This window comes from Gallus gallus, chromosome 2 (genome assembly GCF_016699485.2).
Source record: "Gallus gallus isolate bGalGal1 chromosome 2, bGalGal1.mat.broiler.GRCg7b, whole genome shotgun sequence".
NCBI classification, from domain to species: Eukaryota; Metazoa; Chordata; class Aves; order Galliformes; family Phasianidae; genus Gallus; species Gallus gallus.
In genome coordinates, this window is record NC_052533.1 from 30,818,628 (window position 1) to 30,843,093 (window position 24,466).

General features: G+C 41.4%; 1 protein-coding gene across 39 annotated transcripts in view; it reads right to left on the reverse strand.

The window, feature by feature from the left end:
• The window catches only part of FAM126A (family with sequence similarity 126 member A), a 37,609-nt gene extending 14,930 nt beyond the window's left edge, over positions 1–22,679 (reverse strand). For 4 of the 39 annotated variants that reach the window (NM_001030983.3, XM_015281436.4, XM_040681609.2 and 1 more), the window contains exons 1-3: positions 22,631–22,679; positions 5,731–5,810; positions 3,220–3,321 (exon numbers count right to left, since the gene is read on the reverse strand). In NM_001030983.3, the coding sequence (NP_001026154.2) occupies positions 3,220–3,321; positions 5,731–5,781 (153 nt within the window). In that variant the 5' untranslated portion in view covers positions 5,782–5,810; positions 22,631–22,679. Of the gene's footprint in view, positions 1–3,219; positions 3,322–5,608; positions 5,632–5,730; positions 5,811–6,163; positions 6,226–7,235; positions 7,293–7,577; positions 7,619–9,258; positions 9,683–11,484; positions 11,897–12,525; positions 12,566–12,989; positions 16,930–17,577; positions 17,676–17,975; positions 18,191–22,143 lie in introns of those variants that run through there. The other 35 variants (XM_046922657.1, XM_046922557.1, XM_046922745.1 and 32 more) reach the window with 27 other exon arrangements.
• Between the last annotated feature and the right edge of the window lie 1,787 nt (positions 22,680–24,466).

Sequence of the window (24,466 nt, forward strand, 5' to 3'; positions counted from 1 at the left end):
TGAGAAAAGCTACAGGATACTCGTATTCAAAGTACTACAAGAACTTAGTGTACAGTAAATCAACTAAATTCTTCGAACCTTCCAGAGGCTTCAGTGTATTCATAGGGTGTTAAGACAAAGAGGAAGCCTCTGCTAAAGGTCAATATATACAGTGTTAACCACATGTCACTACACGGAGGTAAAGATTATCCACCACAGCAGATGCTTTCAATGTGAGCAGAATTGGACACTGAAGCCTCAGCCAAAATAAAAATCAAGAAGTCCAAAATGCTTTTTGACAGCAAACATGGCAAACTGCTCATAAGAATTTGCAGCTGTTAGAGGATTTGCTCTTTATGTTCATCAAAATGTCCCTAAAAAAAAGCGGAATCGGGTTAAAAAAAAAGATGTTTAACTAAACATTTTAAATCAAATGTTTTTAAGCAGTAACAAATAGAATACTCAATTGAGAGTATTCCTCAATATTCTCAAGCACTCCTTTAAAAGAATGTAGGTAGTAGATGCAGTTGTACTTGCAAATTTCACAAACTGAAATCTGAGATTCCAGCTTTTTGGAATTCAGTTCCTCAACCTCAGCTAGTATGTTAAAAACCACTACACAAAACGTGACATTCTCCAACTGCAGATCTCAAAGACTGGATTTAAATGCAACACATCTGAAGGATTAGTTTTGCTGCTTTGTTTCTTACCTCGGAGGCTTAACATCTCTTAATGGTTCATTTATATGACTCACAGAAACAGACTCTAAATTAATTTAAATACCAGGAACGTTAAGGATAGTAATAGATTGAAATGTGTTCCTACACAAAAACCCCAGAAGTTTCAACTTGAAAGTGACAGAATGAAAATCAAACAGATATGCATTTTAGAGGCTACCCTAAGGCACTGTGATCATGAGAACTGCCACTGCACTTCAGAAAGGAAGGTATTATCCAGCATCTTCCTGAAAATTCTTAAAGATGGGGATACAGATATGTACTTCATTGTCAGCAACATGCAGATCATGTTTTCCATTCATTTTAGCTCAAAAAATTGTGAAAACCCAGGGCAAAAAAGTGTACCAAGCTCAACTAGTCTCTTCCCAAAGCAGATTCTCAAAGATCCTTCTAGAAGACTCCACCAGCACAAGTGCTTTCCATCTTCAGCTTACATATTTCACAAAATTTGCATGCTTCCTTTAATGAAGTATCAGTTCAGAATGATGTGCTTGAACTTTAGAAGGCACAGAAATAGCTATGACAGGTATCCGTGTTCACATCGTTATCTCAGTTGAGACAGCTTTGTATCAGCACGTTTCAATGCGTAATCGGTACAAAAACAGATTTTCTTCCTTGAAATGCCACCACATGCTAAAACCTAATATCAAAACACAGAAGTTGTTGCTCTTCCAAGATAATGTTTTCACACTAAACCAGTTCTAAAAAGTATAAGAACTTTTAATGCTGGAACAGAAGAACACTGAAGTAGTTTCATCCCTCCTTCTTTTTAAGTTGTATCCAGACACATTGGACATTCCAATTCACAATTTCAAACACTTATATTCCCTAATGCAAATACCTGAATGGCTGCTATCTGAAAGTACAGCAGTAGAGCTCTGGTACACAATAAACAATCTTAAACTTATGAAGAAACAAAATCTTTCAGAAAAAAAAAGCTTGCCATTGAATTTCTTGAGTGTCTGCTCAGTTAAAAGTCCTTTAAATCTTCACATCTGCTGAAGACTCTTTTACTGAATTATACTTTCCATACCAGAGGGCCAGTAACCTCGAAGTAACTAATAAAGCATTTGCTAACAAAGCTACTGTGAAATTGCTGTTTCTTGGTATAGCAAACACAAGTAGTTCATTTCTCTCACCAAATGCTACATATTCAGGAACGCAAGCAAAGTATATGAAAAGCAAAGACACAATGCAGGTGCTAAATCTCAAAAGCAGAAAGAAGTTGTTTGCTTTTTTAAATTGCTAGTTTAGAAGTACTTCCTCTATGTGGAAAGCTCCAAGTAGCCCATTCCACAAAGTTTCAGGAAATAAGAATAGCACAAATAAAAATTTTAGGGGCACTGTCAGCACTGGCATTTCAATTTCAAGATTCAGTTAACAGGGGAAACTCCAATACTTAGCCCCTCCCAAAATTATCTCTTTGAGCAGGATTTTCATGGCTTAGCAACAATCTTGCAAAAGTCCATGACAAAACTAGCGATAGCCATTAGTAGTAATAAATAACAGAACATGAAAGTATCAGTTTGACTATCAGCAGGGAGACTCATCGCATTAATTTACACATTGATATGCATTCTGAAGACCAGGCAAGCTTGACTCAGTATTTGGAATGACTCAGAATGCTTTCCTGAGCAGCACAGAAAAGTAAAATGACATTTCTTCTCTGCTGAACAACCTGTATTTCTGTACCAGCATCCTCTCTAAAAAATGTACCAACACTGGAAGCATTTTACCCTCTGCCCACCATTGGCATTATCTCAACTTTGGAGAGGTTCCTTATGCTGCGTCTTTTCCAGAAGAGGCAGAAGGACTCCATGTAGTTTCAAAAATAATAATACACAAAGGTTTGTTGGATGGTAGAAAGTGTGACCAGGACACAGTTATAACACCAGTTCAGGATGTTCTGTTCTCACCTAAGCATTTCAAGAGAAGCACAGTCATGGCGCATGAATCATTCTCTACAGGGGCACAGGGCAAAGCTGCCCCATTCCACCTCAGAATTTCTAAGGAAGTGACAGATCAGTGCTGAAACGATGGCAAAAAGGCAGACAGCCCTAAATCCAAGGCAGTAATATAAAAGGAATTAATATAAAAGGAATGCAAAACTACCTAACATTTATCTCTTGTCATAGAAACAGACAAGCTTCTGGTAGCTACAGATTCACATTCAAGTTACGGTGAATCACAAAAATAATTCAGTCAAACATCTTTTCAATTCCTTAACATATTTCTCATTTCCATCCACAGATCCTGACTATGATCTACAAGATCAGTTACAATCAGCAAGCAAGAAACAAATCTACAAATTGTTTCCATAGTACTATGTTCTTGCTAAGAACACATTCCAATAAAATTTAAAGGAAAACATTGTGATGAAGACTCGTCATGTAGTTAGAGAAGAATTAACTATTTCACATAGAACACAGTTAATCAGCCTGCAAGGTTTTACTCTATTCTGCTGGTGTTACATCAGACATTATGAGAGATACAACACACTCACTTCACTTTGTGGCTCCTGAATTACTTTGTAAAGAGATGAAATCAGAGCAGTCTTGTCTTTCAGGTTTGTAGCATAGCTGGATATGGATGCTTCCGGCAGTGTCTGAAAAATATATAGATATCTATCTTAGTTACTAGAAAAAATAAGGTTTGATCATTAAAATGTAGCAGCTATTTCAACAACCGTTTTCCATTAGAAGTTACTATTTATCAGAGTTTACAGTGAACTAAAACTTGTTTCATAAGGAAATCCTTACTATAGAAATCATCATTTTTCATGGCAGCAAAGTTGCCAGAAGACACGTAGCACTATCATTTAGCAGACAGCTTCTCTGTGAGATTAATGGCATTCGAGGGGAAATCTTTAAAAAAAGAAAAAGGAGTTTCAGAAGTGCAGTACCACTGAAAATACATCATGTTCTGAAACCAGAAAAAAATTGCAATGCACTTCCCACTCTTTGCTGGTGTCAGTGACAACACATGCCCACTGTGAAATTTAAATACTGTGAAGCCTCACTGCTTGCAGACCTGTGCTTAACTGTCAAGACTGACAGTACACAGACTGTAAATATTATTACAGGATATGTTATTACCTGAAAGAACATAAACTCAGGTTGACATGAGCAGCTATCCTTTAACATAAATGGGTTTTCTTACAGTACTTAGGAGGTGAAAAAGCTAATCTCTTTGACAACCCTTTGGAAGCTGTACATTTAAACTTATTATTCATAGCTCTTACAGTACTACTTTTCTGCAGCCCTTCAAAGGAAATCATATTCTATTACAAAGACAGGAAAAAAGAACATATCTAGCTAGACCAGGACAAAAATCTGTACTCAAATAAGTCTCAGCCCATACTCAGACCAGCAAGACCACAGCACACTGTCGATATCAGTAAGAGAAACAAAGAACAGAACAAAAAGCCAGTATCAACGCTTGAATAGAAATCCAGCAGAATTCCACAAATGCCAGCTAGCAGTTTCTGGGGTTTAGCCTGTATGTGTGCACCCAACTCTCAACTTCTGTTATAAAAAGTTTCCAGTTATTCAGTAGCAAGATTACTGAACACCATGCTGAGGACTCACAGGACATTTCAACAATGCTTGAGCCATCCAAGGAGTTACTCAGACAAAGTCTAACACAAAGAAATAAGGCTGGTCTAGAATCTACTTGAGTCCAAAATGGAGGTACCCTGCACTTTCTTCTAGCATCTTACACACACAGCATGTGAATCTTCCAGTCATGGTGTTTCAAGAACACAGTTTGACCATGATTACAAGGTATGGTTTTGTAAGCTAGGGTTACAATCCTAAGCTTTTCTTTCTAGTCATTAAGCTTACATAAGTATTGTGATTTGTTACAAAACATATGTTACAAACACGTTACACTTTTTGGTTGTTAGCAGACCAGAGAGTGCAACTTAATAAAAGGGAGCTGTATGATTCACCCCTCTGTGAAGGTAGGGACCATTAGCTGTGCCACAAAATTCCTATCAAGTTTCTAAACAGAAAACACTGAATCAGAATATTGTAAGAAAGATGCTACTTCTACTTTGCAATGTTCTTTCAAGTTATACAAACAACATTTACACACTGATAAAGTGCTGGGCAAGCCTGACAAACTTGTTCTGAAGTAAGAGAAAATCTTGGCTTCATAACAGAAGATACAGATACACTAGTTTTAAGGAAGCCAGTGTTTCTATCTGCTGTTGTGTTTGCCAGATAAAAGGCCTGAGGACATAGAAAACTGACAGTTCTTTACTTCAAAGTTGTCTTTACTGCTGGAAGAGTGAACGCTCTGGAAATAATCAGTGCTGAAGAAAAAAAAAAATTGTGGCTTTACTTGTTAAACCCAAACGTTTTTTTCCTGCAGTAAAGACAGACAGAGATAATGCACGATATCCACTTTCTGCTTTGAGATCCTCCCTTCCATAGCATTTGCCCCTCTCAGGGTCAGACCTGACCTCACATACTGACAGCACAACGGCTGAGGAATGCCATCTGCAAGGAACAGAGCTGGACACCTGACTGTAGGTGAGTGCTCTGAGTGGAAAAAATAAGTGATCAAACCTATGGCACATGATGGAAGTTCAGCAAGTTCAACAAGTAAAGTGATCAGCAGCTATCACAGCACTCAATTTCTGATAATAAAAGTTAAAGAAGGCACACCAGAAAGAATGAGCATGAATAACTCACTCACATAGTCCACGAAAAGGTAAATGAGAAGAAAAAATTGAAAGCCTGAGATCTGGGGTACAACATTATAGCCTGCAGTACATTTTTTGCCATAGACCACTGAAGATTATTTCCTGGATCAGGAAGCAGGCAATCCCAAAGAGGACAATGAAAGAAGAACATCTTTCAAGTCGGTAGTTGTATACATCAGATTACCTTAAAATTCAAGGTTGCTAATCGTCTTCATTTTCCACGGCAATCACACAGTCTTGCATACCACTCCAGCAGCAATTCAGATACTACTGGTTAACTATCTGACAGTGTGTTATTATTATTACCTTGAACTCCGATAACCACTCCTCCACAAGCCCAGTATCCACAGCTAACATCTTCCAACATCCGTTCCAAAACCTTCAGCCTGAAAGAACATGCAAACAGTTTGTAAGGACTATGCAATCACTGCATTAAACCTATAATGAAGATTAAGTTCTTGTGAATATTTAAAGAATCTTATCATGCTTTTACTCATTAACATTTCACATGCTGATATACTTTGAACTTTTATTCTACTTCGCTTGTGCGAGCTGCTGGAAGCACCAAGCATGAGAGTCGCCATAGACAGCAGTTTAATAAGTTCCAAATACGTACAGCGTGGGAAGCTTCACAAGTCAAAGATTTGCAGAAGGGGCATTTTGGAAACATAAAATATTACCTTCTCAATTTCTATTTATTTTTCAGCTTACAGAAAGAAAGAAAACTATATGAACTCACTGAATAGAAATTACTGTCCAAGTTTTTCCTAGTCGACTGTTTTCTTAACTTGGAGAAGGACGCTGAAAGAATGATGAAAACCTTTCAATCCACCTCTATCCCCACAGCTGTAAGACAAGACAACAAGCCTGCAGCCTCAGCATGAAGCCCAAGGTGGAATTCCTTGCCTAATTCCTCAGTCAGAGCAAGAGCAGTGGTACTCAGGTGAACACAAAAGGCGCAGAGTGGCTTTTAAAGGGAAAGAAGGGATGAGTTTCATTTAGTTTAAAAACATCTTACAACAACTGTTCTTTGGAACAGTTCATTCTGAAGCTAAGGATGACATACCATTAAGATTCAAAACTACTAAAAGCTACAAGTATGCTATGGAGGGTGCCCTAAGCATATGTAAACTATTCTACATTAACTTACCAAACTGAGATCATGTGTTTCAAACAATGACAAATACTCATCTCAGGAGAAAATTAACAGTTACTTAAAGAAATGTTCAGTCATGAAATATCAGACTCTTCCAGTTTAAAATTAATTATCAAGTTCTGATATCCGAGTATGGGCATATATGAGAAGTTATAAACAAGGAAAGAGGAGAAGAATTGTCTCATAATATAAATATTTTGCTCTGAAATCCAGAGAATTTCAAGAAGCCTTAATAAGGGGAAAAGAACCAGGCATGATAATGGTGAGAGCTCACTGTAAGGCCTCCAGAAAAAGGAGGAAAAGGTTACATAAGATAGGTTTCACTTAAAAAGAGAAGTACTGAAATCTTTTAAGGTCTGTAAGGGAATAACTACCCAACATGCACCGCAAAAGCAATAAAACTGGACAGGCTATCTAGAAACCTCTTGCATCACATTCATATAGAACAACAGCATAGCACAGATTATGCCAAAGGAAAGGGAGAAGGCAAGGAGGTGAACAGATGTTCAGCTTAATCATTAGTTGAAGTCATGAGTTCTTAACGATCTAAAATTCAATAAAGAGGCACATTGAAGATGAGATCCATTTGAAATGACCGTGAGGTGCAAAACAGCTATGATCTTTGTGAACCCGCATTAGAAAGACTAATGCATACCACAAAAGCCACTGAGAACACAGTTCCTTCTTTCTCTCAGTCAGAGAAGAAACTCTTCTGGAAGAAAACATAAGAAAGGTTTGTTTCTGGTTTTGAAACTAGTCAGGTTTGGGTTTTGCTTTCTCTTTTAAGTGACAACTAAAAAAAAAAGTTCATTGTAGTTGGAATACTGACACAGCTAGCACATGCAAAAAATAAGAACTCACAGCATTACTGGGAAAGCATTTAGCCTACTAAATAAACAGGCTGGTTGGAGAAAGAAACCTAAATTCTTTGGGGAAAACAGCTAGTGCAGCTAGCTGCTCCAGAAAGACAAGAGAGGAAATCACAAAGGAAACTCACCTAGCTAAATACCAGCTCTTTCCGACCAGCTCTGATGATCTCTAAAGGTATCATGAAGATATGGATTAGTAACCTCTGAATCGAATCAGGTTTCTGTGCCAAACCCTGATGCAAAAGCGTAGCTTTCATGATAACACTGTGTGCCAACAAACACAAAGGCTAGACCGACTGCAAATACTGAACCAACAGCCCCACCATTTCCTACAGAATCACATCTGCCAGCCCTACTTTCATTCCTGTGAAGGCAGACAAAGGCTTCTGCAATGCTTTATGTTTCAGCAGGGCTGGCAATAGTAACCATCCTTTACTGAGCCTCATCTATAGCACAAATGCTTGCACTAATCTTGACTTCTGCATCCAGGAGTCCTAGATACTCCAGTTCATAGCTGACACCATGTTTATGGTTTATTACATATGCAGTATATATATATATTTTTTTTACCTACTTACGTTGATCTATCAAATGTTATTGTCAGACTAAAGACTTCCAGAGAACACAGAATTTATCTGACCAGTGAAAATAATAAGAGCATCTTTGCCTGGCACTATCCGTTGGGCTAAGAATGACACTTCAAGACTTAACGACTGTGTATTTGAAGGTAAGTCTTTTTGTTGGTATGTCAGGCACAAGCATAGGCTGTAAAAAGTTGACCTAAAAGAAAAAGGAAGCATTTTTGCTGATTGGGTTACGGAAAATGCAGACTGTACTTATTTTATCTTGATGCACTAAAAACAAGGTCACACACCCTTGTGAATAAGTGTTTTAAACTTAAGCACACACGTGTCTACAATGTCACAAATAAAACCTAAATGCGTACTTCTTTTCCTTGAAGACAAATATTATGATTACTTATTAGACTGATGTCCCTAGAAGAAAAAAGCACCAATTTCATACAGCAAGTATGTGAGGTCTATTTAAACAGGCAGACAACCTGCTGCTTTGCTGAGGATTGCCAAGTTTTGCACTAGCTAGATAGACCATGCTGGCCTTCAACGATGGACAGATTTGGCAAACTCACACTGAGATTGCTCTAGAAGGATTAACAAATCCAACAACACAAGTTTTTCTTAGCATTAGACACGTATTTCCTTAGTTTATGCCAGGCACAAAGCAAAGCAACCTTAGAAGACTTGTTCATTGCGAGTCTTACCACATTACTTCACACTTGTCACATGATGAAAGCAAGCATAAGTACAGCAGCCCAGATAACACATGGCAAATTTAATTGTGTATGTTAGACCTGTGAGTTAAAAGCATTCTGGAGTACCTTCCACAAGACTTTCACCTAGATTAGCAGCAAGAAATAGGATTCATACTAAATAAGTAACAAACAAGCTTGGCTAGTAGCACATTTATTTAAAATAAGCATACATAAAACCAATACAAAATAACCATACATAAAACCAAAACCATGACCTTGCTAATCTCTAGCATTAGAACTCTGTGCCACTTGAGCACTAATATCAACAAGAAAAGAATCTAGCTTGCATTCTGCTCAAAGTCTGCAACCCATTTTGACATAGCTTGATATGTTCCCAAGCAATAAGCTGAGTGAGAGCTGCAAATTGATCTTGATCTGTTCTAATACTATAAGAAAACTCTCCTTAGATAGGAGATAGCAATTTTTGCTTTGTTTCAGGATAAAAAGTGCATCTAGAATAAGACATAAAGTAAGTTTACCTGAGAAAAGCCAAGTCTTGCTTGGAGAGATCTCTACAAAGCGTCTGTGAAGACAATTCCGTTTTTCCCCCCCCACCTATTATAGCACGAACACACCAGAAACTTACTGCTTCAGTAACAGAGGCAGGGAGAAGTTGCTATGCACCAAGCTGGTGCAGGGCAAGCCAAGATCAATGAAGATATACTCTCTGGCAAACCTACTAATGGATTCATCCACTCAAATGGCTTCAATTTTCTGTATCTGTCACTCAAGAGTTTTTCTTCATGCAGTAATATCAAACGATGGCCTTGAATGAAATCACAGACAACAGACACACAGGCTATTCTTAACAAATAAATAAGAAAATCTCACTTTCCTATTTCCTATATGTAGCTTTCCTATTTTTTAAAGCTACCCAGCCTTTGGAGAATTTATCCACAGGATGTGTGCGTGTGTGAATGAGCTCTGGATGAAGTACAAGGAGGTTGGACTTGGATGAAGAATGAACACTTGAGTTCAGAAGAACTGACCTTCTGGAATCGCAGCATGAGGCATTTGATAGTGGAAAAAAAACAAAACCAGGAGCCAAAAACTGCTCGTGTCCCATCCTTTGGGAACTGCTGGAAGAGGAGGAAAAGCATATATCGTGCCCTTACCTAATCTGAAAAGCATCTGCTTGGAAGTTTGCACTAAGAAACAGGGTTTTCTTCAGTGCTCAGTTAAACAGAATTACAGGAAATACATTGCACAACATTATGATTTTTATCAACTACCAGCCACATTTGTGAACTCAACTCAGAAAAGGAACAGAACAAAATTCTGAGCATTCTGTTATGATGCACCAGTCCCATAAGAAACCTTACAAGCCCCTGGTACATATTAACTTTTTTACGTAGTTCATTTTCAGAAGTAGGGAACAGCCCATCAGGACTCAACTTTTCTGGGTGGGGAGAAATTTTTTGTCAGCTCTGTGTATTATGTCAAGTTCACTTAAGGACTACAGTCTGTACTTGCAGTCCACGTTACGAAGCCCTTTTCTCTCCCAGCTCATTTCAAAGAAAAAGAAAAAACCCTGGTAGGCCTCAGAAGAGGACACAGCACTCAGGCAAGTGTATTCTCAACTAAACCACCAATGAAGCAAACGTATTTCCCCCCAGTGTTAATGCATATTGTAGTGATACAGTGATTCATTCATTAATTGTGAAATTTCAAATACGGTCAAACTATCCTCTTAAAACAGCTTCTTGCAGCTGCAGTAGTGGATAGCAAATTACTCAAGGCCTGTCAAGAAAAGAAACCAATGCTGCTCTGGGCTTCAAAAACTGCTTTGGAACGTTCTAAAAACCACAGAGGCCAGGTCTGACTTGACGTTTTTCAAACTTGCACAAAGAGGAAGAAACAAAAAAAACCATTGTGCTGAGCCTGAAACAGTCACATGCTCAGTCCACATACACAATGCAAGCAACGCTCATAGACTCAGCATCAAATATTCTCTTGTCATTGCTGCCTGCGTTGTAAAAGCAGGCATTGTCAACAGGATAGCTAAAGGTGTTCCAGGCATCACTGACACAGGCTCAAACAAACTCCTAAAATGATAAGAGAGCCACTTAGCAGCTTCTAACATGAGAGCTAACAACTGTTGAAGCTCAAAACACGAGGAGCTACCAAAACCAAGGCCAAGGAAGCATGTATTGATTCTCAAGTCGGTGTGCATTAAGTTTACATAAACACACAGAAAAAGCCTGGATGCATCCAGGGAAGAAGGCACTAAATGTAAGAACACGTCCTCTACTTCAGAAAGTCCATGTCAGAAGCTAATCCCCAAGAAGCTGACTACTCCTCTAGCTTTCCCTATCACTGCATGTCTGGCTTTCCTGTCTAGGAGCCAATTAACAGACGCTGTTAGACAAACATGCTTCAGAAATTCTAGTCTGACTCAGTATGGTCAATACCACAGTTATCTTCACAACTGCAGCACTGAACCCATACCAACACTCAGCTTGTTTCCAGTGCGTTTGGTTTTTATTGTTGTTTTCTTCAAAGGTTACAGAGCCTTAACAGCTAAAAATGCAATGAATTTGAATTTCATGTACTGTTTTCCAGTTTTGTGCCTTTTTTCTCCTCTGGCACCCAGTCCATCAGCACTAGAAGCAAATGCCTTGCTTGCAGCTAACATTTTATTATAGACTACAGAACAGCCTTGAAAAGTCCGTGGTACTGTCCATGACAGACTTAAATAAGATTACCTGATCTTGTGCTTATATGCCTCTTGAATGGCTCACTGTTGAAATACGATAATATTAGGCACTCATAGATAATGAAAAAATAATTACATTGAAGCAAGAAAGCGTACAGTAGACTGCACAGAAATGACAGAAAGCTGCCTCAAATGCAGTTGTTTCTTGTGTTAAGGATACAGCACCATAGAATGCTGACACTACACTGCCCAAAAACCTACACACAAGTACTGGGTGTATCAAACTACAACTCACCCTTGCACAACCCTCAAATTCTGTAAACACAGCTGGGGGGAAGCAACAACTGAGGTCACAATGCCATTTCTCAGCCTGGCCATACGTGACCCAAACCAGTTCTGGAGAAAGCTTTCAATAGTGCTGAGCAGTGGTAGGGTCCCTTAAGCATACGCCGTAGAAGATTTTTGTTCTGATCTTTGACTCCTGGCAGTTACATTTGCTCGATTTCAGATTAGAGAGCAACAATTAAAAACCACCTTTGTACACAACCAGCTTTGTACTTGCCCTTTACCAGGCAGAAGATAACTCTTCAAACACAACCAAATGACTCATTCCAGCTAAATAAATCATGAAACAGAAGTAAGATTTAATATTGATATAGTCCCTTGAATTTATACAAGCCACAATAAGTCAGACTTAAATTGTTAAAGCTGCACAAAAGCAACCCTCATAGTACAGTACCAAACTGGAGTAAAATAACTTCTATAGCTTGATTATTTTCTTTCAGTTCTGCTTTGCCATTTCTTCATTGCTGCCTTCTGCACAAAAGCACACCTTAAGCAAAACCACTGTCCTCCTAACCACAGCGTCAGCCCAAACCAGCCACAGTAAGCCAATTTACCCTTATTACCCTTGCCATTCGCCAGCTTGCAGATGCCCTACTCTGTTTCAAGCTATTTCATTTGCAGTGTATCCTCAAGCAGAAGTTTTTCTATGAACTGTAATAAACCAATACATCCATGCATTATAGGAAAATAAAGCAAGAGCTATCACTTTCAAAACAGTTGTTCTTAGCAACTGAAATATACTTACTTCCTCTTTTGTTCTGTTCCATGCACTGCTCTTCCAATCTCTTAAAAAAAAGCACATATAAATAACCTCGTCTCAGACAAAACAAGAAAACTGGTCGAAAAATCTTGTCTTAAATTATGTCTGTAGTTATTTTGGCTTAATAGACTTCTCAGTTTCACATACACAAAGCAAAATCAAAGTAATAACTACATGGATCACAAGGAAAGAGAATTTAAACTAAAGCAGTGTTAAAGGGAGTACAATCAAAAGCTCAACCAAACATCTGAAATAACAAAGAGAATTATGTGAAAGGGAGCAGTGTGCTAATACCACTGAAGTCACCTAATCCACACAGGTTTTCCAGGTTTTGCTCTAGCCAGCAAATTTCACAATATTAAAATAAAGGTATTATCTTCACTCTCTGAAAGAACCAAAAAGCTTTAGAAAAAGTTATCTGTTTTTCTTATGTGTCAGCACTGCTGTACCTTATGTCAAAAGTAATAGCACAGTACACGACCCGGGGCTCTCACCACCTCTGTAAGGGAATACGGAGCTGCAGAAGTTATCCACTTCCCAGAATTCTCCACCCAACTCAAAACAAAGCAAAGCTACTGTTCTCACAGGACCTCTTTCCCCTAAGCCCAAAGAACACTGCACCATGATGAAGTCAGAAAGTACCCCTGAAACCCTCAAACAAATTCAAAATGGTGAAATAGAATGAACTATGCAGAGTGAATAAGCACGTTGCAGCTGTTGTTTCAGTGCCACGTGCAAGCTTGGAACCACCAACCAAAAGCCTTAACAAGAGCACTAATCATTATTTTGCTGGCAATGCCGTGACCTCTAGTTACCTTCTTTGCATCATCAAACTTCAGTGCTATTGTAGTTTGCCTTTGCTAACAGTTACTCATTTCATCTCGCTGTTTGTAAAGTCTGTTTGTTGTTGATGTTAAAAACAAGTTTTCCCTCCTGTGAAAACTGCAAGTCACTCCCAATTAGTTCCTTTGAAAGAGATCAAAAAGAAAGGTGTCAGATAATTCAGCAGTCATGAAAAGACTGTCAGTGTAATGAGTGCATAAGCAGACGCTGCACAACAGCTTGAGTGTGACCTGAAAAGCACGTCGAGTACTGAGCAGAGGCTGTGCTCAGCATCAACTGTTAAAGGCACAATTCCAACACCTTCTAGTGTAACAGAATAGTTATGATAGAAGAAAGCTAGAGAAAGCAGAAGAGTGTATCTAGCAAAGAGTTAAGCAGTGGCTCTTACCAACAGAAAGACTCAGCTCACAGAGAGGCAGGAGTCAGAGCAAGCTTTCCACCTTCCACTTTTCAGTAGTAACCTTAAGAGTGCCACACTTGGCCAAAACCTCTTGGCTCTCCTTTCTCAGAGCACGATTTCAGGAGATTCTGTCCATTTCCAACTCCAGCCTAGGTAGCTACTCCTTGCCTAATTTGAAAGGCAGAGATGCCTGCCTAACAGAAGCCATACACAAGCTACGGGAAGCTGCATTTTCCAAAAGAGAGGTACATCAACGCTGAAAATAATCTTAGGATTTTATTTGCTTGAAGTGGTCGGTGATTGCTCCCTGTTAAGTTACAGTACTCAGATGAACCATCAATAAATGTACAAACACTATGTTAAATAGCTTCAGGAACAGTACCCTCTATTCCCCCCATGACAGTTCCCTCATTCTTCCTCCTCATCTCTTCCCTGCTATACTCCCAGAACCATACACATTCATTTGAACAATATTTCCCAGCATCTAAAAATAACTTTGCCTATTTTACATACTTTATAAACATCAGAACAGTGTAACTTCTTTCTTTAACTGATTATTTTTTGTAATGAAACAGGAGGACCCATACTTCTGCCTTACTCAGAACTTGATACAACTAACACACAAAACACTCTTTTACTGCACGTAAGTTCAATGTTATATTACAGCATATGAGCAACCTGAGGTCTCTGACCATTTACTACTCTGTATTTCTTGCTTTCTATTGTGACTTCCAGAAAAGAAAAAATCCCCAAACTGTACTATAAACAAAGCAGAAAAAAGGTATTATTTGTTATATAGGTTAGGAATTCTTCTAGAGAGACACTTGAAGAACTCCTATGAAGATTTCCAGGGTAAATTGCATCACCGAACGTTCTGCCATGGTTCCAATGCCATAAAAATGAAGAGTTTCTAGGGAATTTATACTGATACCATTCAGCTAGCAGAAAATAGTTTGAGATTAAAAGAAGATAATAATACACATTCAATATTTCTTTTTCTGTTTCCTTTATTTCAATGCGCATTAAACTTCAGATGTCTTCTGCTCAAGAGAGCTCTGGTTTTCTAAGTGCACTCTTTGAGACTCACATACCTGGTATTTCTAGTAGTTAATGCTTGGTTACAAATTCAGAGCCCTACTCTGGAGCACAGACTTCGGGACTTAGCCTAATAAATATGTCTGCAGCCTGAAAACAAAGCAGTCAAAATTTGTTTCTATAATAATCTCAAGTCTGTGGACTTCAGCTTGTAAACAGAATGCACTAAATCAAGTTCCAAGAGGCAAGTGAAAAAATCATTTGAACTGCAGATGTGATTATGACAATGCATGGAAATTGGTCATTGACTGCACACAGATTTGGGACACAGTGGACTCAAATGAACCAGAGCTGAACAACATCAGGACAGCTTAATAGCCCTAGGAAGCAAAACGTTATGTTCATGAACACTGTCAAACCCATAGCAAAGAGGAGTTGCAAGGAAGCAAATGCAAAGCAAGCTACCCCATGAGATGAAATGATGGACAACAAAATGAAAATAAATCAGTGACTGGTCGCTTTTCAAACAGTGAGACATTGTTTTCAAAGAGAGAGAGAGAGGTATAACTGCTCAATGCAAAAGGACTGTACTCCCATCATCGAAAATGAGCTACAAGATCTGAGGAACCTCCTAAAGGGTACATGTGGTATCATCTGGTTCCTGTTGGTTTCATCATCTGGATAACTTCCTATTCACCTTTTTCAAGTCCCCGGCTTAGTGTGCAAGCAGGAACTTCATGTCAGGGTTTCTCCTCCCTCTGATGTCAAGCATACTCACACCCTACAAAGTTACTAAATTTATATGGGACTTCTAGTTCACCACACCGAAAAGCAGTTATAAATGGTTAAGTGATTTAGCTCTTGTCATATTATTTCATGGGAACATAGCTGAGCTATCATCCATTGCTTTATCAAAATAGGACAAAGCATCTAGAACATTTTTAAATACCACTGAAACAGGAATGAATCAAAGATTTTGATTAATTCCTTAAGGAATAAATGTGTATGTCTATGGAGCTGCACAGTTTAGAAATCTTCTCTAGTTAGGCTACGTTTCTGGTGAAAAATCCTTACTGGGTTTTCCTAACACATCTACAGCTTGGCAGTACCAACAGCTTGGCGTAAGATACCATCAGCCAAAATAACCATTACAGCCTAATAAGACCTTCTGGTAATCACTGCTAATGCTTCTGCTTTGGAGACTCATCATTTTGATGCAAGACAAAAAGGGTCACGTTAGAAACGCATACACAAAAAAAGGCAGCAAAGAAATTAAAGTTGCAGAGTTTTCATCATGTTAGAGATTGGCTGAGTAGATTACCAAGTGCTGCAGGAGCAGTTCTGCTATATTTGCACAAGCAACTGAAAAAGCAACACAATTTGAAATCAAGTCTATAAAGTATCTCGACCGAGTTCTACCATTTCTAGCTGAAAACAGAATCCAGATACTTCAAGCTGCATCATTAATTACTCTGCCAAACAGATGTTTCCTTTGATTGTGTTTCACTAGGTGAGGTGACAAAAGTGATTGTCTGAAATGTAGTGCTTCACGACAGCACAACAGGGTGGTGAAAATACCTGCCATTTACAGGAATTATGCAAAGTGCTGCTGAGATAATGGGGGGAGAGAGACAGCCTGATTTTTTATTTCTCCTATACGCTTCACAATTAAATGTAAAACACATTGTCTTCAGCAAGAGAGAAATTGGTAAATACCATACCAATGCTCACAAAGCTGTGTGAGCAGATGTACAGAATTACTATCAAAAAGCTGTCACATGCTCCTCTGGCTGCTGCAGTGGGAATACAGCTCAAAGAAGGGAAAAAACAAAGGCAGGAACCTCTTAGTCTTTCTCAGTCTAATGTATAGAGTCAGTGTAACTGGGAGCGTGAGAGATGTAAGAGGAAAGACTACAGCCTAAAAGCACGGCGTGAAACAGCTAAATATTGAAGCACAGCCTAAAGAGAGGCAATAAGAAAGGCATTATCTTAACCGAGCAGGCAGTAACTGGCTCAGCCAGATGTGCTACTGATCAGACAACAGTCAGAATGTCACTGCCAAAATTCAGTGTAAAGTTACCATAAGGAACATGAAGCTGTTGCTCTAGTACTAAGTACCAAGAGCTACGGAAGTCCCTTCTAACACAAAATACATGAAATTGCAGTCTGACTTTACAACCTATTTCATCTCTGGAAGAGTACTGCATAAATTCCTTCAGCCAGAAGGCACAGAGAAAAAAAATCTTACTGTGGAACAACGTTTCCAATTCTATACCTGAACATCCTATAAAGACACACAGAGATAGTGTTAATATATCATATCCAGCGTGTCTTAAAGAATGGACTGTTGGAAAACCTGCAACGATCCTAAGATTGAGAGATGACACATTGCAATAAAAACTATTAGAGATTTTTAATATTTATTAGGTCAACTTAAGGCTTTCTCATAGTCGAGTCATTTTCTTCAATGCAGGAAACACATCGGGATTAAAAAGAATTTGAATTACAAAACAATTGTTATTTTGGTTATTTATTGTTATATATATGTATGTATATGTATATACATACATATATATACATATATAATAAACAATATATATTTGTTATTTATTTTAGAGAACAGGCTTCAAGGACTTGAAAACAAAGCACAGTGATATAGTACAGCCCTGTCCATTAACCAGGCATACATGAAGACCTACTGTCCAACACAAGCTAGCACACAACACACAGAATGCTGGACAGCTTAATTAGCATCATACTTAATTCTCTAACTCCAACCAAAAATCTTGCCACAAGAATCTATTCTGTTTTGCACAAAGTACACATTCAGGGCACAGTGGGCTGCTTCTCCACTTTTCTAAAAGAAAGGGGAAAAAAGGATTGAAATAAAATACAGCAACAGTACTGAACTGTGGTGTTTAGGACTAACAAAAATATCAAGGTTGTATGCACTGTTGAGCAGATGAACGAACACCTTGCTGAAGCACTATTCATCCAGTGCAAACAGCAGGCAACTTTAGGAGACAGCATGGCTTGAAGTACTCAAGTGAGTTAATTAGTATCCAGAGCAGCTTCAGAGCATGCTATGCTACTGTTAATTAAAGGTTAGCTTCCAAATAGAAAAAGTAACAAAAAGCAAAGATATCTTATCTCTTACTTGAGAGAGCTGTCTGTAACAGCAATCGGAAGAACGTGAAACACACAAAGCTTCAGTCAATAAATTTAGAATAAGAGCAGTTATTCCACTCAGGATGGAAAGCAGATACTCTGACCTGTGCATCAGCCATGGGTGTGTTCTCACTGTTCAGCCAGCATTGCTTTTACCTACATGTTTTTGCTACGCTTTGTTTGTTGCACAGCGTTTCTTATCACCTACAGTTAAGAGACAGAAGAACGTAAACATACATCTGTTTTGGAGAGATAACCCATTCCCAATCTCCCTCCCAGCACCCAGGTGAAATGCAACTGTTTCTTCTGCAACGCTGATCGTTTAAAACAGGGTAAAAAACGTTTTCATGCATCACCTCATTTCTCATGGCGTTCTCCATAGACAAGAGTGATGATAACTGAGTACGCATCTACATTCCACATGCTTTATTGATTCCAATTCTAATAAATAACACTCCCGGTAACAACTGTTCACTGAGCACACATTACATATGCGTACCATTTAGAAATTACACCGAGGCCTCATAAACAGGGTCCTTCATCACACTGCACCAAGTGCAGCACCATTCTCCTATTTCTGCCCCTGCAATGAGATCGGGCCGCATTCAGACTATTCCAGCCCTCAGCCGGGCAGTCACTCACATTGCTTTCACTCACAGCTCTGCAGTTGTTACCGAAGCATGCAAGTTCACGTGGGGATGCATCTAAAGAAATCACTGCAACAAGTCGCCTTACCAGCCTAAGCCAACACGCTATTTTTATTCAGCTGCTCTTGAGCCTAGGCCTAATTAGGAAAAGGGCTTCACAAAAGTTTTGCCAGACGTACAAGAAAACACTACATATCCCACATTCTCCTATATGCTCAAGTTCAGAGCCAGTGTTGTTGGAGGCTCTTTCAGATGCTTTTTTATCTAAACCAGAAGCATTTGAGTATTCAAGTCAGCAAAGTTCCAACGCTAATTCTGGTGGAACCTTAACTGTGTACAGCAAGAACTGATGCAGAAACAAAACCCTCAGCCTCAGGGAAAACTTTTTCTTGAATTTCACTAGTGTTTTCAAATAGCATCACATACTTGAAGCATCAGTTACTTCTAAAGATAAACCTGAGAGCATACAGAAACACTTCATCTTAAAAGCACGTGAGCACACTTAACATAACTTGTGTGTTATAAACATAAGGGAGATTTTGGTCAGTGCGGGAGCTAAGAACATGTTTTAATAGCATGCAGAGCTCGAGCGCCCCAGAAGCTTCCAACAAACAGGGCTCTGCAGCCCTGACACGCAATGAAATCACTTTTCCATACCTGAGTACTTAACTTCCCTTCAACCACGCTGACCCGACACAGATTTCAGTCTTCATCCTGACACAACTCTGTTATTACCTTCCAAGATTATCTCACAAAGCATTTCAAACACACTAACCCAATTTAAGTTCCTAATTAACTTTTGCTGATAAAACAGTGCTTTAATTCTAACGCGTTCTCTGCTCTCAAATGTGCATTTAATACCCCATCGTTTCATTGCTGGCGATTGAGGTCAGTGAATGTCCAAAAGGCCTTTTGCTTTTTTCCTTTGGAAAAAAAAAATAATACATATGGATTTAAAGAAAAAATAGCATACCTACAATTCTACCTCGGGTTGGGTGCTGGAGGGGGTTCAGATACTCTCATAATGAAACAGAACAGCATTAACAAACCAAAAGCTATAACCCTGCCAGGCAAACTATGAGATTACAGTATACTAATAAGAACCTTCATGTATGTCCTATCATAGCCAAACCAATACAAGGAGAAGTAATGCATACAAAATACAAGCTTTAAGCCCACTCTGTTTTCATAATACCACACAAGAAGTCTTGGAGGTTACATACAAGCCACTCTCGTGATCAAGCTAATACACGTAGGAAGACCAATACACATTCGCATGGCCTTCAGTTTCGCTTTTTTTGTGTGTATGTTTGGTTTAAGTTTCTTAAGCAGAAGAGTTTTGGACTCGATATCTCTTAACGTCAAAGACGACGGCATACACACAATAAATGTCACACCATCAGGCTTCTCATTTCCTGTACAGTGGAACAGGATCTCCTGCTTCAACTTCATGTCTATTACTTCTGGAAGACTGACTGCTTGATACCTGTATCACTGTACATAACACACGTGTAATCCCCACCTATGGTAACAAAGCTACCTGCACGAACCCCACAGCAGATTTAACTATAAGGTTTGTACCCAATCTCACATTTGCTAGACAGGAGGCATGCCAGTTCATGCTGAGAGGGCACTTGCCTAAATGAAGGCTTGGGAATGAAACCTGGTGATCCAGCTAACGGATTTAAAGTCTAAGCTGTCCCTGATAGAGGCTTTGTGTGTTTGCAGAGCACGCAGGTGATCTCTGTAAGCATTTAAGACCTACTGCATTTTAATATTATCAACATTTAAGCTTCATTCAACTTCCATTTGGAAGCATCAAATTTACAGAGCACTCCACAGGCTATTAGTGTCAAAGGAAAGCCTGGAAACTGTGGCTTTCCTCTAACAAATCATGCAGACCCTGCAAACTGTGCATCTTCTACACAAACTGAAACAAACAACAGCATCAAGTTGGCTCACAAAACGTGTATTTATTTTCTAATTAAATTAGTCAACACTTGGAAACGAATACCAACAAGGTAAATGCCCAAAAGGAACGAGGCCGTTTTCACTTTGCACACATTAGTTATAGGTAGAGAGAACCTAGTACTTACCATAAGGAAAGCATTAATGAAAAAGCATTTATTGACATGAACATAAAGGGGAAGTTCAAGATATCTGTGGGGCTTTTTGGGGCATTCAAAGTAGCATATTAGCACATACTAAGAAACAGACCAACTCTATGGCTTACTATTAGGCTTGATACAGCCAGAATATTTGCGTCAGTAGGAGGGCTCACAGCTTAGTGCCAGCCCCATTGTGTTAAGTAAAATACAGATGACACATAGCATTTACAGGACCTAGCCTGGCAACATGTTATGCACGTGCTTGTTTGCAATACAAGTCTTTACAAATTAGGATTCAAGTGACTTAACTATCCAGCTATGTCTGCGAACATGTCTACCATAGACCCACTCGAGTGAAAGAGAACCCTTCCATTCACAAGTCTATGGCAGAAATTCAGCATGAGTCTTCTCATGAATGCCTCCTTCCCCGTGAGAAGTATTCTGAATAAATAGTACCTTAAAACAGCTCTACGCTGCAAGGAAGTAAAATTAAATAGAACATTCAAAGCAATACTGCAGTTCCTCAAAAGTGGCACCCTTCTGCTCATCAACAAGAAGAGATGCTGAGCTTCGCATCTCAAAAGTAGCATTTTCACGTCATCACCTTAGTCAGAAAATACATCCAAGAACAAAGCCAGATGGCTTCAACTCCGAATTACCTCCCTATTACCTAAACTATCTCACTGATGAAAAGTAAAGTCGAATGCTTGTTAACTTGACCGAGCTTCACAACACTGCTTGCTTTCCGCACAGAACATTACTTGTTGGAAGATGAAGACAACGAAAGCAGGGCACATCAGAGAGAGGCATTCTGTGAGAAGCACAAGCTTCTGAAAAGATGCTTTGTAGCATCTAAATGCATTTTTGGAGGCAAGAACTGCAGACAACTCTTTCAGACGCAATGAAAGCCCATCACTGATGTTGCTCTACACTTTGCTATGTAAAACTGTCCAGCGGTGTCATTTATTCCACTTGCTTTAGAGAGAAATCGTAATTGGTAGATTAAAACTTGCAGCTGACAGGACTACTTAGCAGCAATCGCTGAATAGAAAGGTCAATTTTATTCCTCTGCAGTCATCTTCCAGCAGCTTACATTAGACCCGATCAGAGATCAGCGCTGACGAGTCGCACACTGCTCAAACGCACCGATCTTATCCCTGGGAGCACGCAACTTCCCCGGAGCTCCTCCGGGACGGCGCTGGAACTGAACGGGCGGAGCAGCAAACGCGCCGCCTTTGGGGATAACGGGGATCAGACGCAGCGGGGCGCACCGGCTGCGCTCCGACACGGCCGTCAGCACGCGCGGCGCCGGACGAGCGGCCGCGGCTCAGCGTGCGCCAAGTTCAGCGGCGAAGCCCGCAAGAGCGCGGCGTCCCGCGGGCAGCCGGCACTTCCTACTCACCGACCGCAACCGCGGGCTCCCCGCGATGAGAACCGTTGCCGCCGCCTCTTACATCCCTGGCCGCGGACGCCCGAAGTCAACGCCGCGATAGAGATCTCTAACAACGATACGGGAGAGGCGCGTGAGAAGCGACGCGTCGGCAGCGCGCGGAGCCGCTCTCCCCCGGGCAGCCGCGCAGCCGTGCCCCGCGCGGGGCAGCCCCTTTGTCTCCCCGCCCGCCGCCTCCTCAGAGCGGGGCGAGCCCGCCCGGTGCCCGCGGCCAGCCCAGCGGAGCCCCTCCGCCCCGCCCAGCCCCGCCGCCCCTCCCCGCCCGGCCGCTAACGAAAAGGAGAAGGAAGAGGAGACGCGCGCGGGACCGCCGGGCTCCCCTCAGCCTCGGCCGCCGTTAGTTGCCCAACGGCCGCCACCGTCCCACGCGGCGCCGGGGGCTGCCGGCGCCCCGCGCGGCGTTCAAAAGTTGGCCCGGCGGCAGCAGGCAGCTACTCACGCTCGGCCCGCCCGCCCCGCGGCGCCTCCGCCGCCGCTCACGGACTCCCTCGCCCGCGGGGAGCGACGGCGCTAAGGGCGGGCGGCGGCGGGCAGGCACCGCCCGAGCGGCCGCTGCCTGGCGGCGACGGCAGCCAATGGGCGGGCGGAGCGCGGTGACGCCAGCCAATGGGGCGGCAGAGCGGAGCGGACGGGCGCCCGCGCCCTCCTCTCTCCCAATGGGTGGCACCGCCCCGCGAGGAGGGCGGGGCGGGCGGCCCGCGGGGCTGTGAGGGCGCCCGGGGGGGCGGGCTGTGCTGTGGCCTCTCGCAGGCGAGGGGCGGTGGGCGGACGAGCTGCGCGTTCTCTGCAGTACTAAGCCGGGGTGACTCAGGCGGCGGGCAACCGCCCACCTCATCGAGGAAGCGGCATTCGAGAGAAGAATGCCACCGAGACGTCGAAACCCCGAGCTGGGGGTCCGGCTGCGCAGCGCCGGCATCGGCCGCGGAGCCGCGGGCAGCCCCGGCGGGAGCGCGTCGTGCTGAGCGCCGCTCCGCTGCCGCCGGGTGTGTCCCGTGCCCAGGGCTCGTGCTGCGCTCAGCGCTCCCGGGGCTGTGGCATCCTCGCGCCTCGCCACCCCACGGCCTTTCCCGGCTATGAACACTTCTCCCTTTTCTCCGTTTTTGGCCGCTTTTTACCGTCTTAAGCCTCGGACCGCTCCGAAGAATTAACTTAAAATAAAGCAGAACGCAATATAATTCTCTACTGTGTGTTTCAGTTATAGCGCAGCTTATATATACTTGCATGTTACAGAGTTTCTTTGCAGGCACGCTTTGAGGATTAAGTTTCAATAATCCTCAGGAGCACATGCTTGTGATAAACCCCGGAATTACTACAGATTAAATTAATCAGTAATCTAATTGCGGTGTGGTGGGCCTGCAGCGGCCGGTCAGCGCCAAACGCCGCGCGCTGACAGAGCCCACACGGCACCCGGTGCTGCAGGCCGCCCTTCGTGAGCCTTCTGTATCGTTTTAATGCATCGGCGATGAAACGTATGGGTTATTTTCAAGGATCTTTTATAACACAAAGACAAGAAGGCTGCTTTCAGAGCATAAATGCCTTTCTTAACTCAGTTCTCTTCGTGTTGCTCCCACTGCTTTTGTGGTCTAAACTCCTTCTGGCGTCAGTTTCTACAACAGTGGATAGAAAGGTCTGAAAAGAAAGATGGTATTGGTTCCAACAGAGGTGTGAGGGAGGTTTGTTACTATACCACAGCGTGATGAAGAGACAGTAAAATGACATCTCAGCAACAACCAAATAGAATGTTAAGTGTGCTGGCTTTTCTTTTTTTTTTAACCTCAGAAAGAACATCTGAATCAGAGCCAGAGTGCTTAACGCTCCTCTCCCTTCTGTTCATCGTCAAGTAACAGAGTTTCTTTGCTTTTCCACAACTTTCTGTCAGCAACCGTGCAGGTGTAAGCAGCTCCCACCAGAACACTTCCCACCTATTCCTCAGACCCTCATGGTTTCTGTGACCAAACAACCACCTGAACTGCTGAACTGATTCAATACGAAGATAAACAAGTGGGAAAAAAAAAGCCTGTTTTAAAAACAGGATTCAGTTTCCGGACCTGCTTTCATGCTCAGTCCTGCAGATCTGGGAGCAGCGTGCAACGCTGCAATCAAAAGGAGCTTAAAACCCAATTTGTTAGCCTGTATCCTCAGACCTGGCATGCGTACAGCATCAGGAAGGAGAATGGGGACTGCTGGGAGCACCACATCCCAGTGCTGATGGGGGCTGTGACACAGCTGACACGCCAAGTGACCCTGTTAGTTGCAGGAGATGTAGTGAGATCAT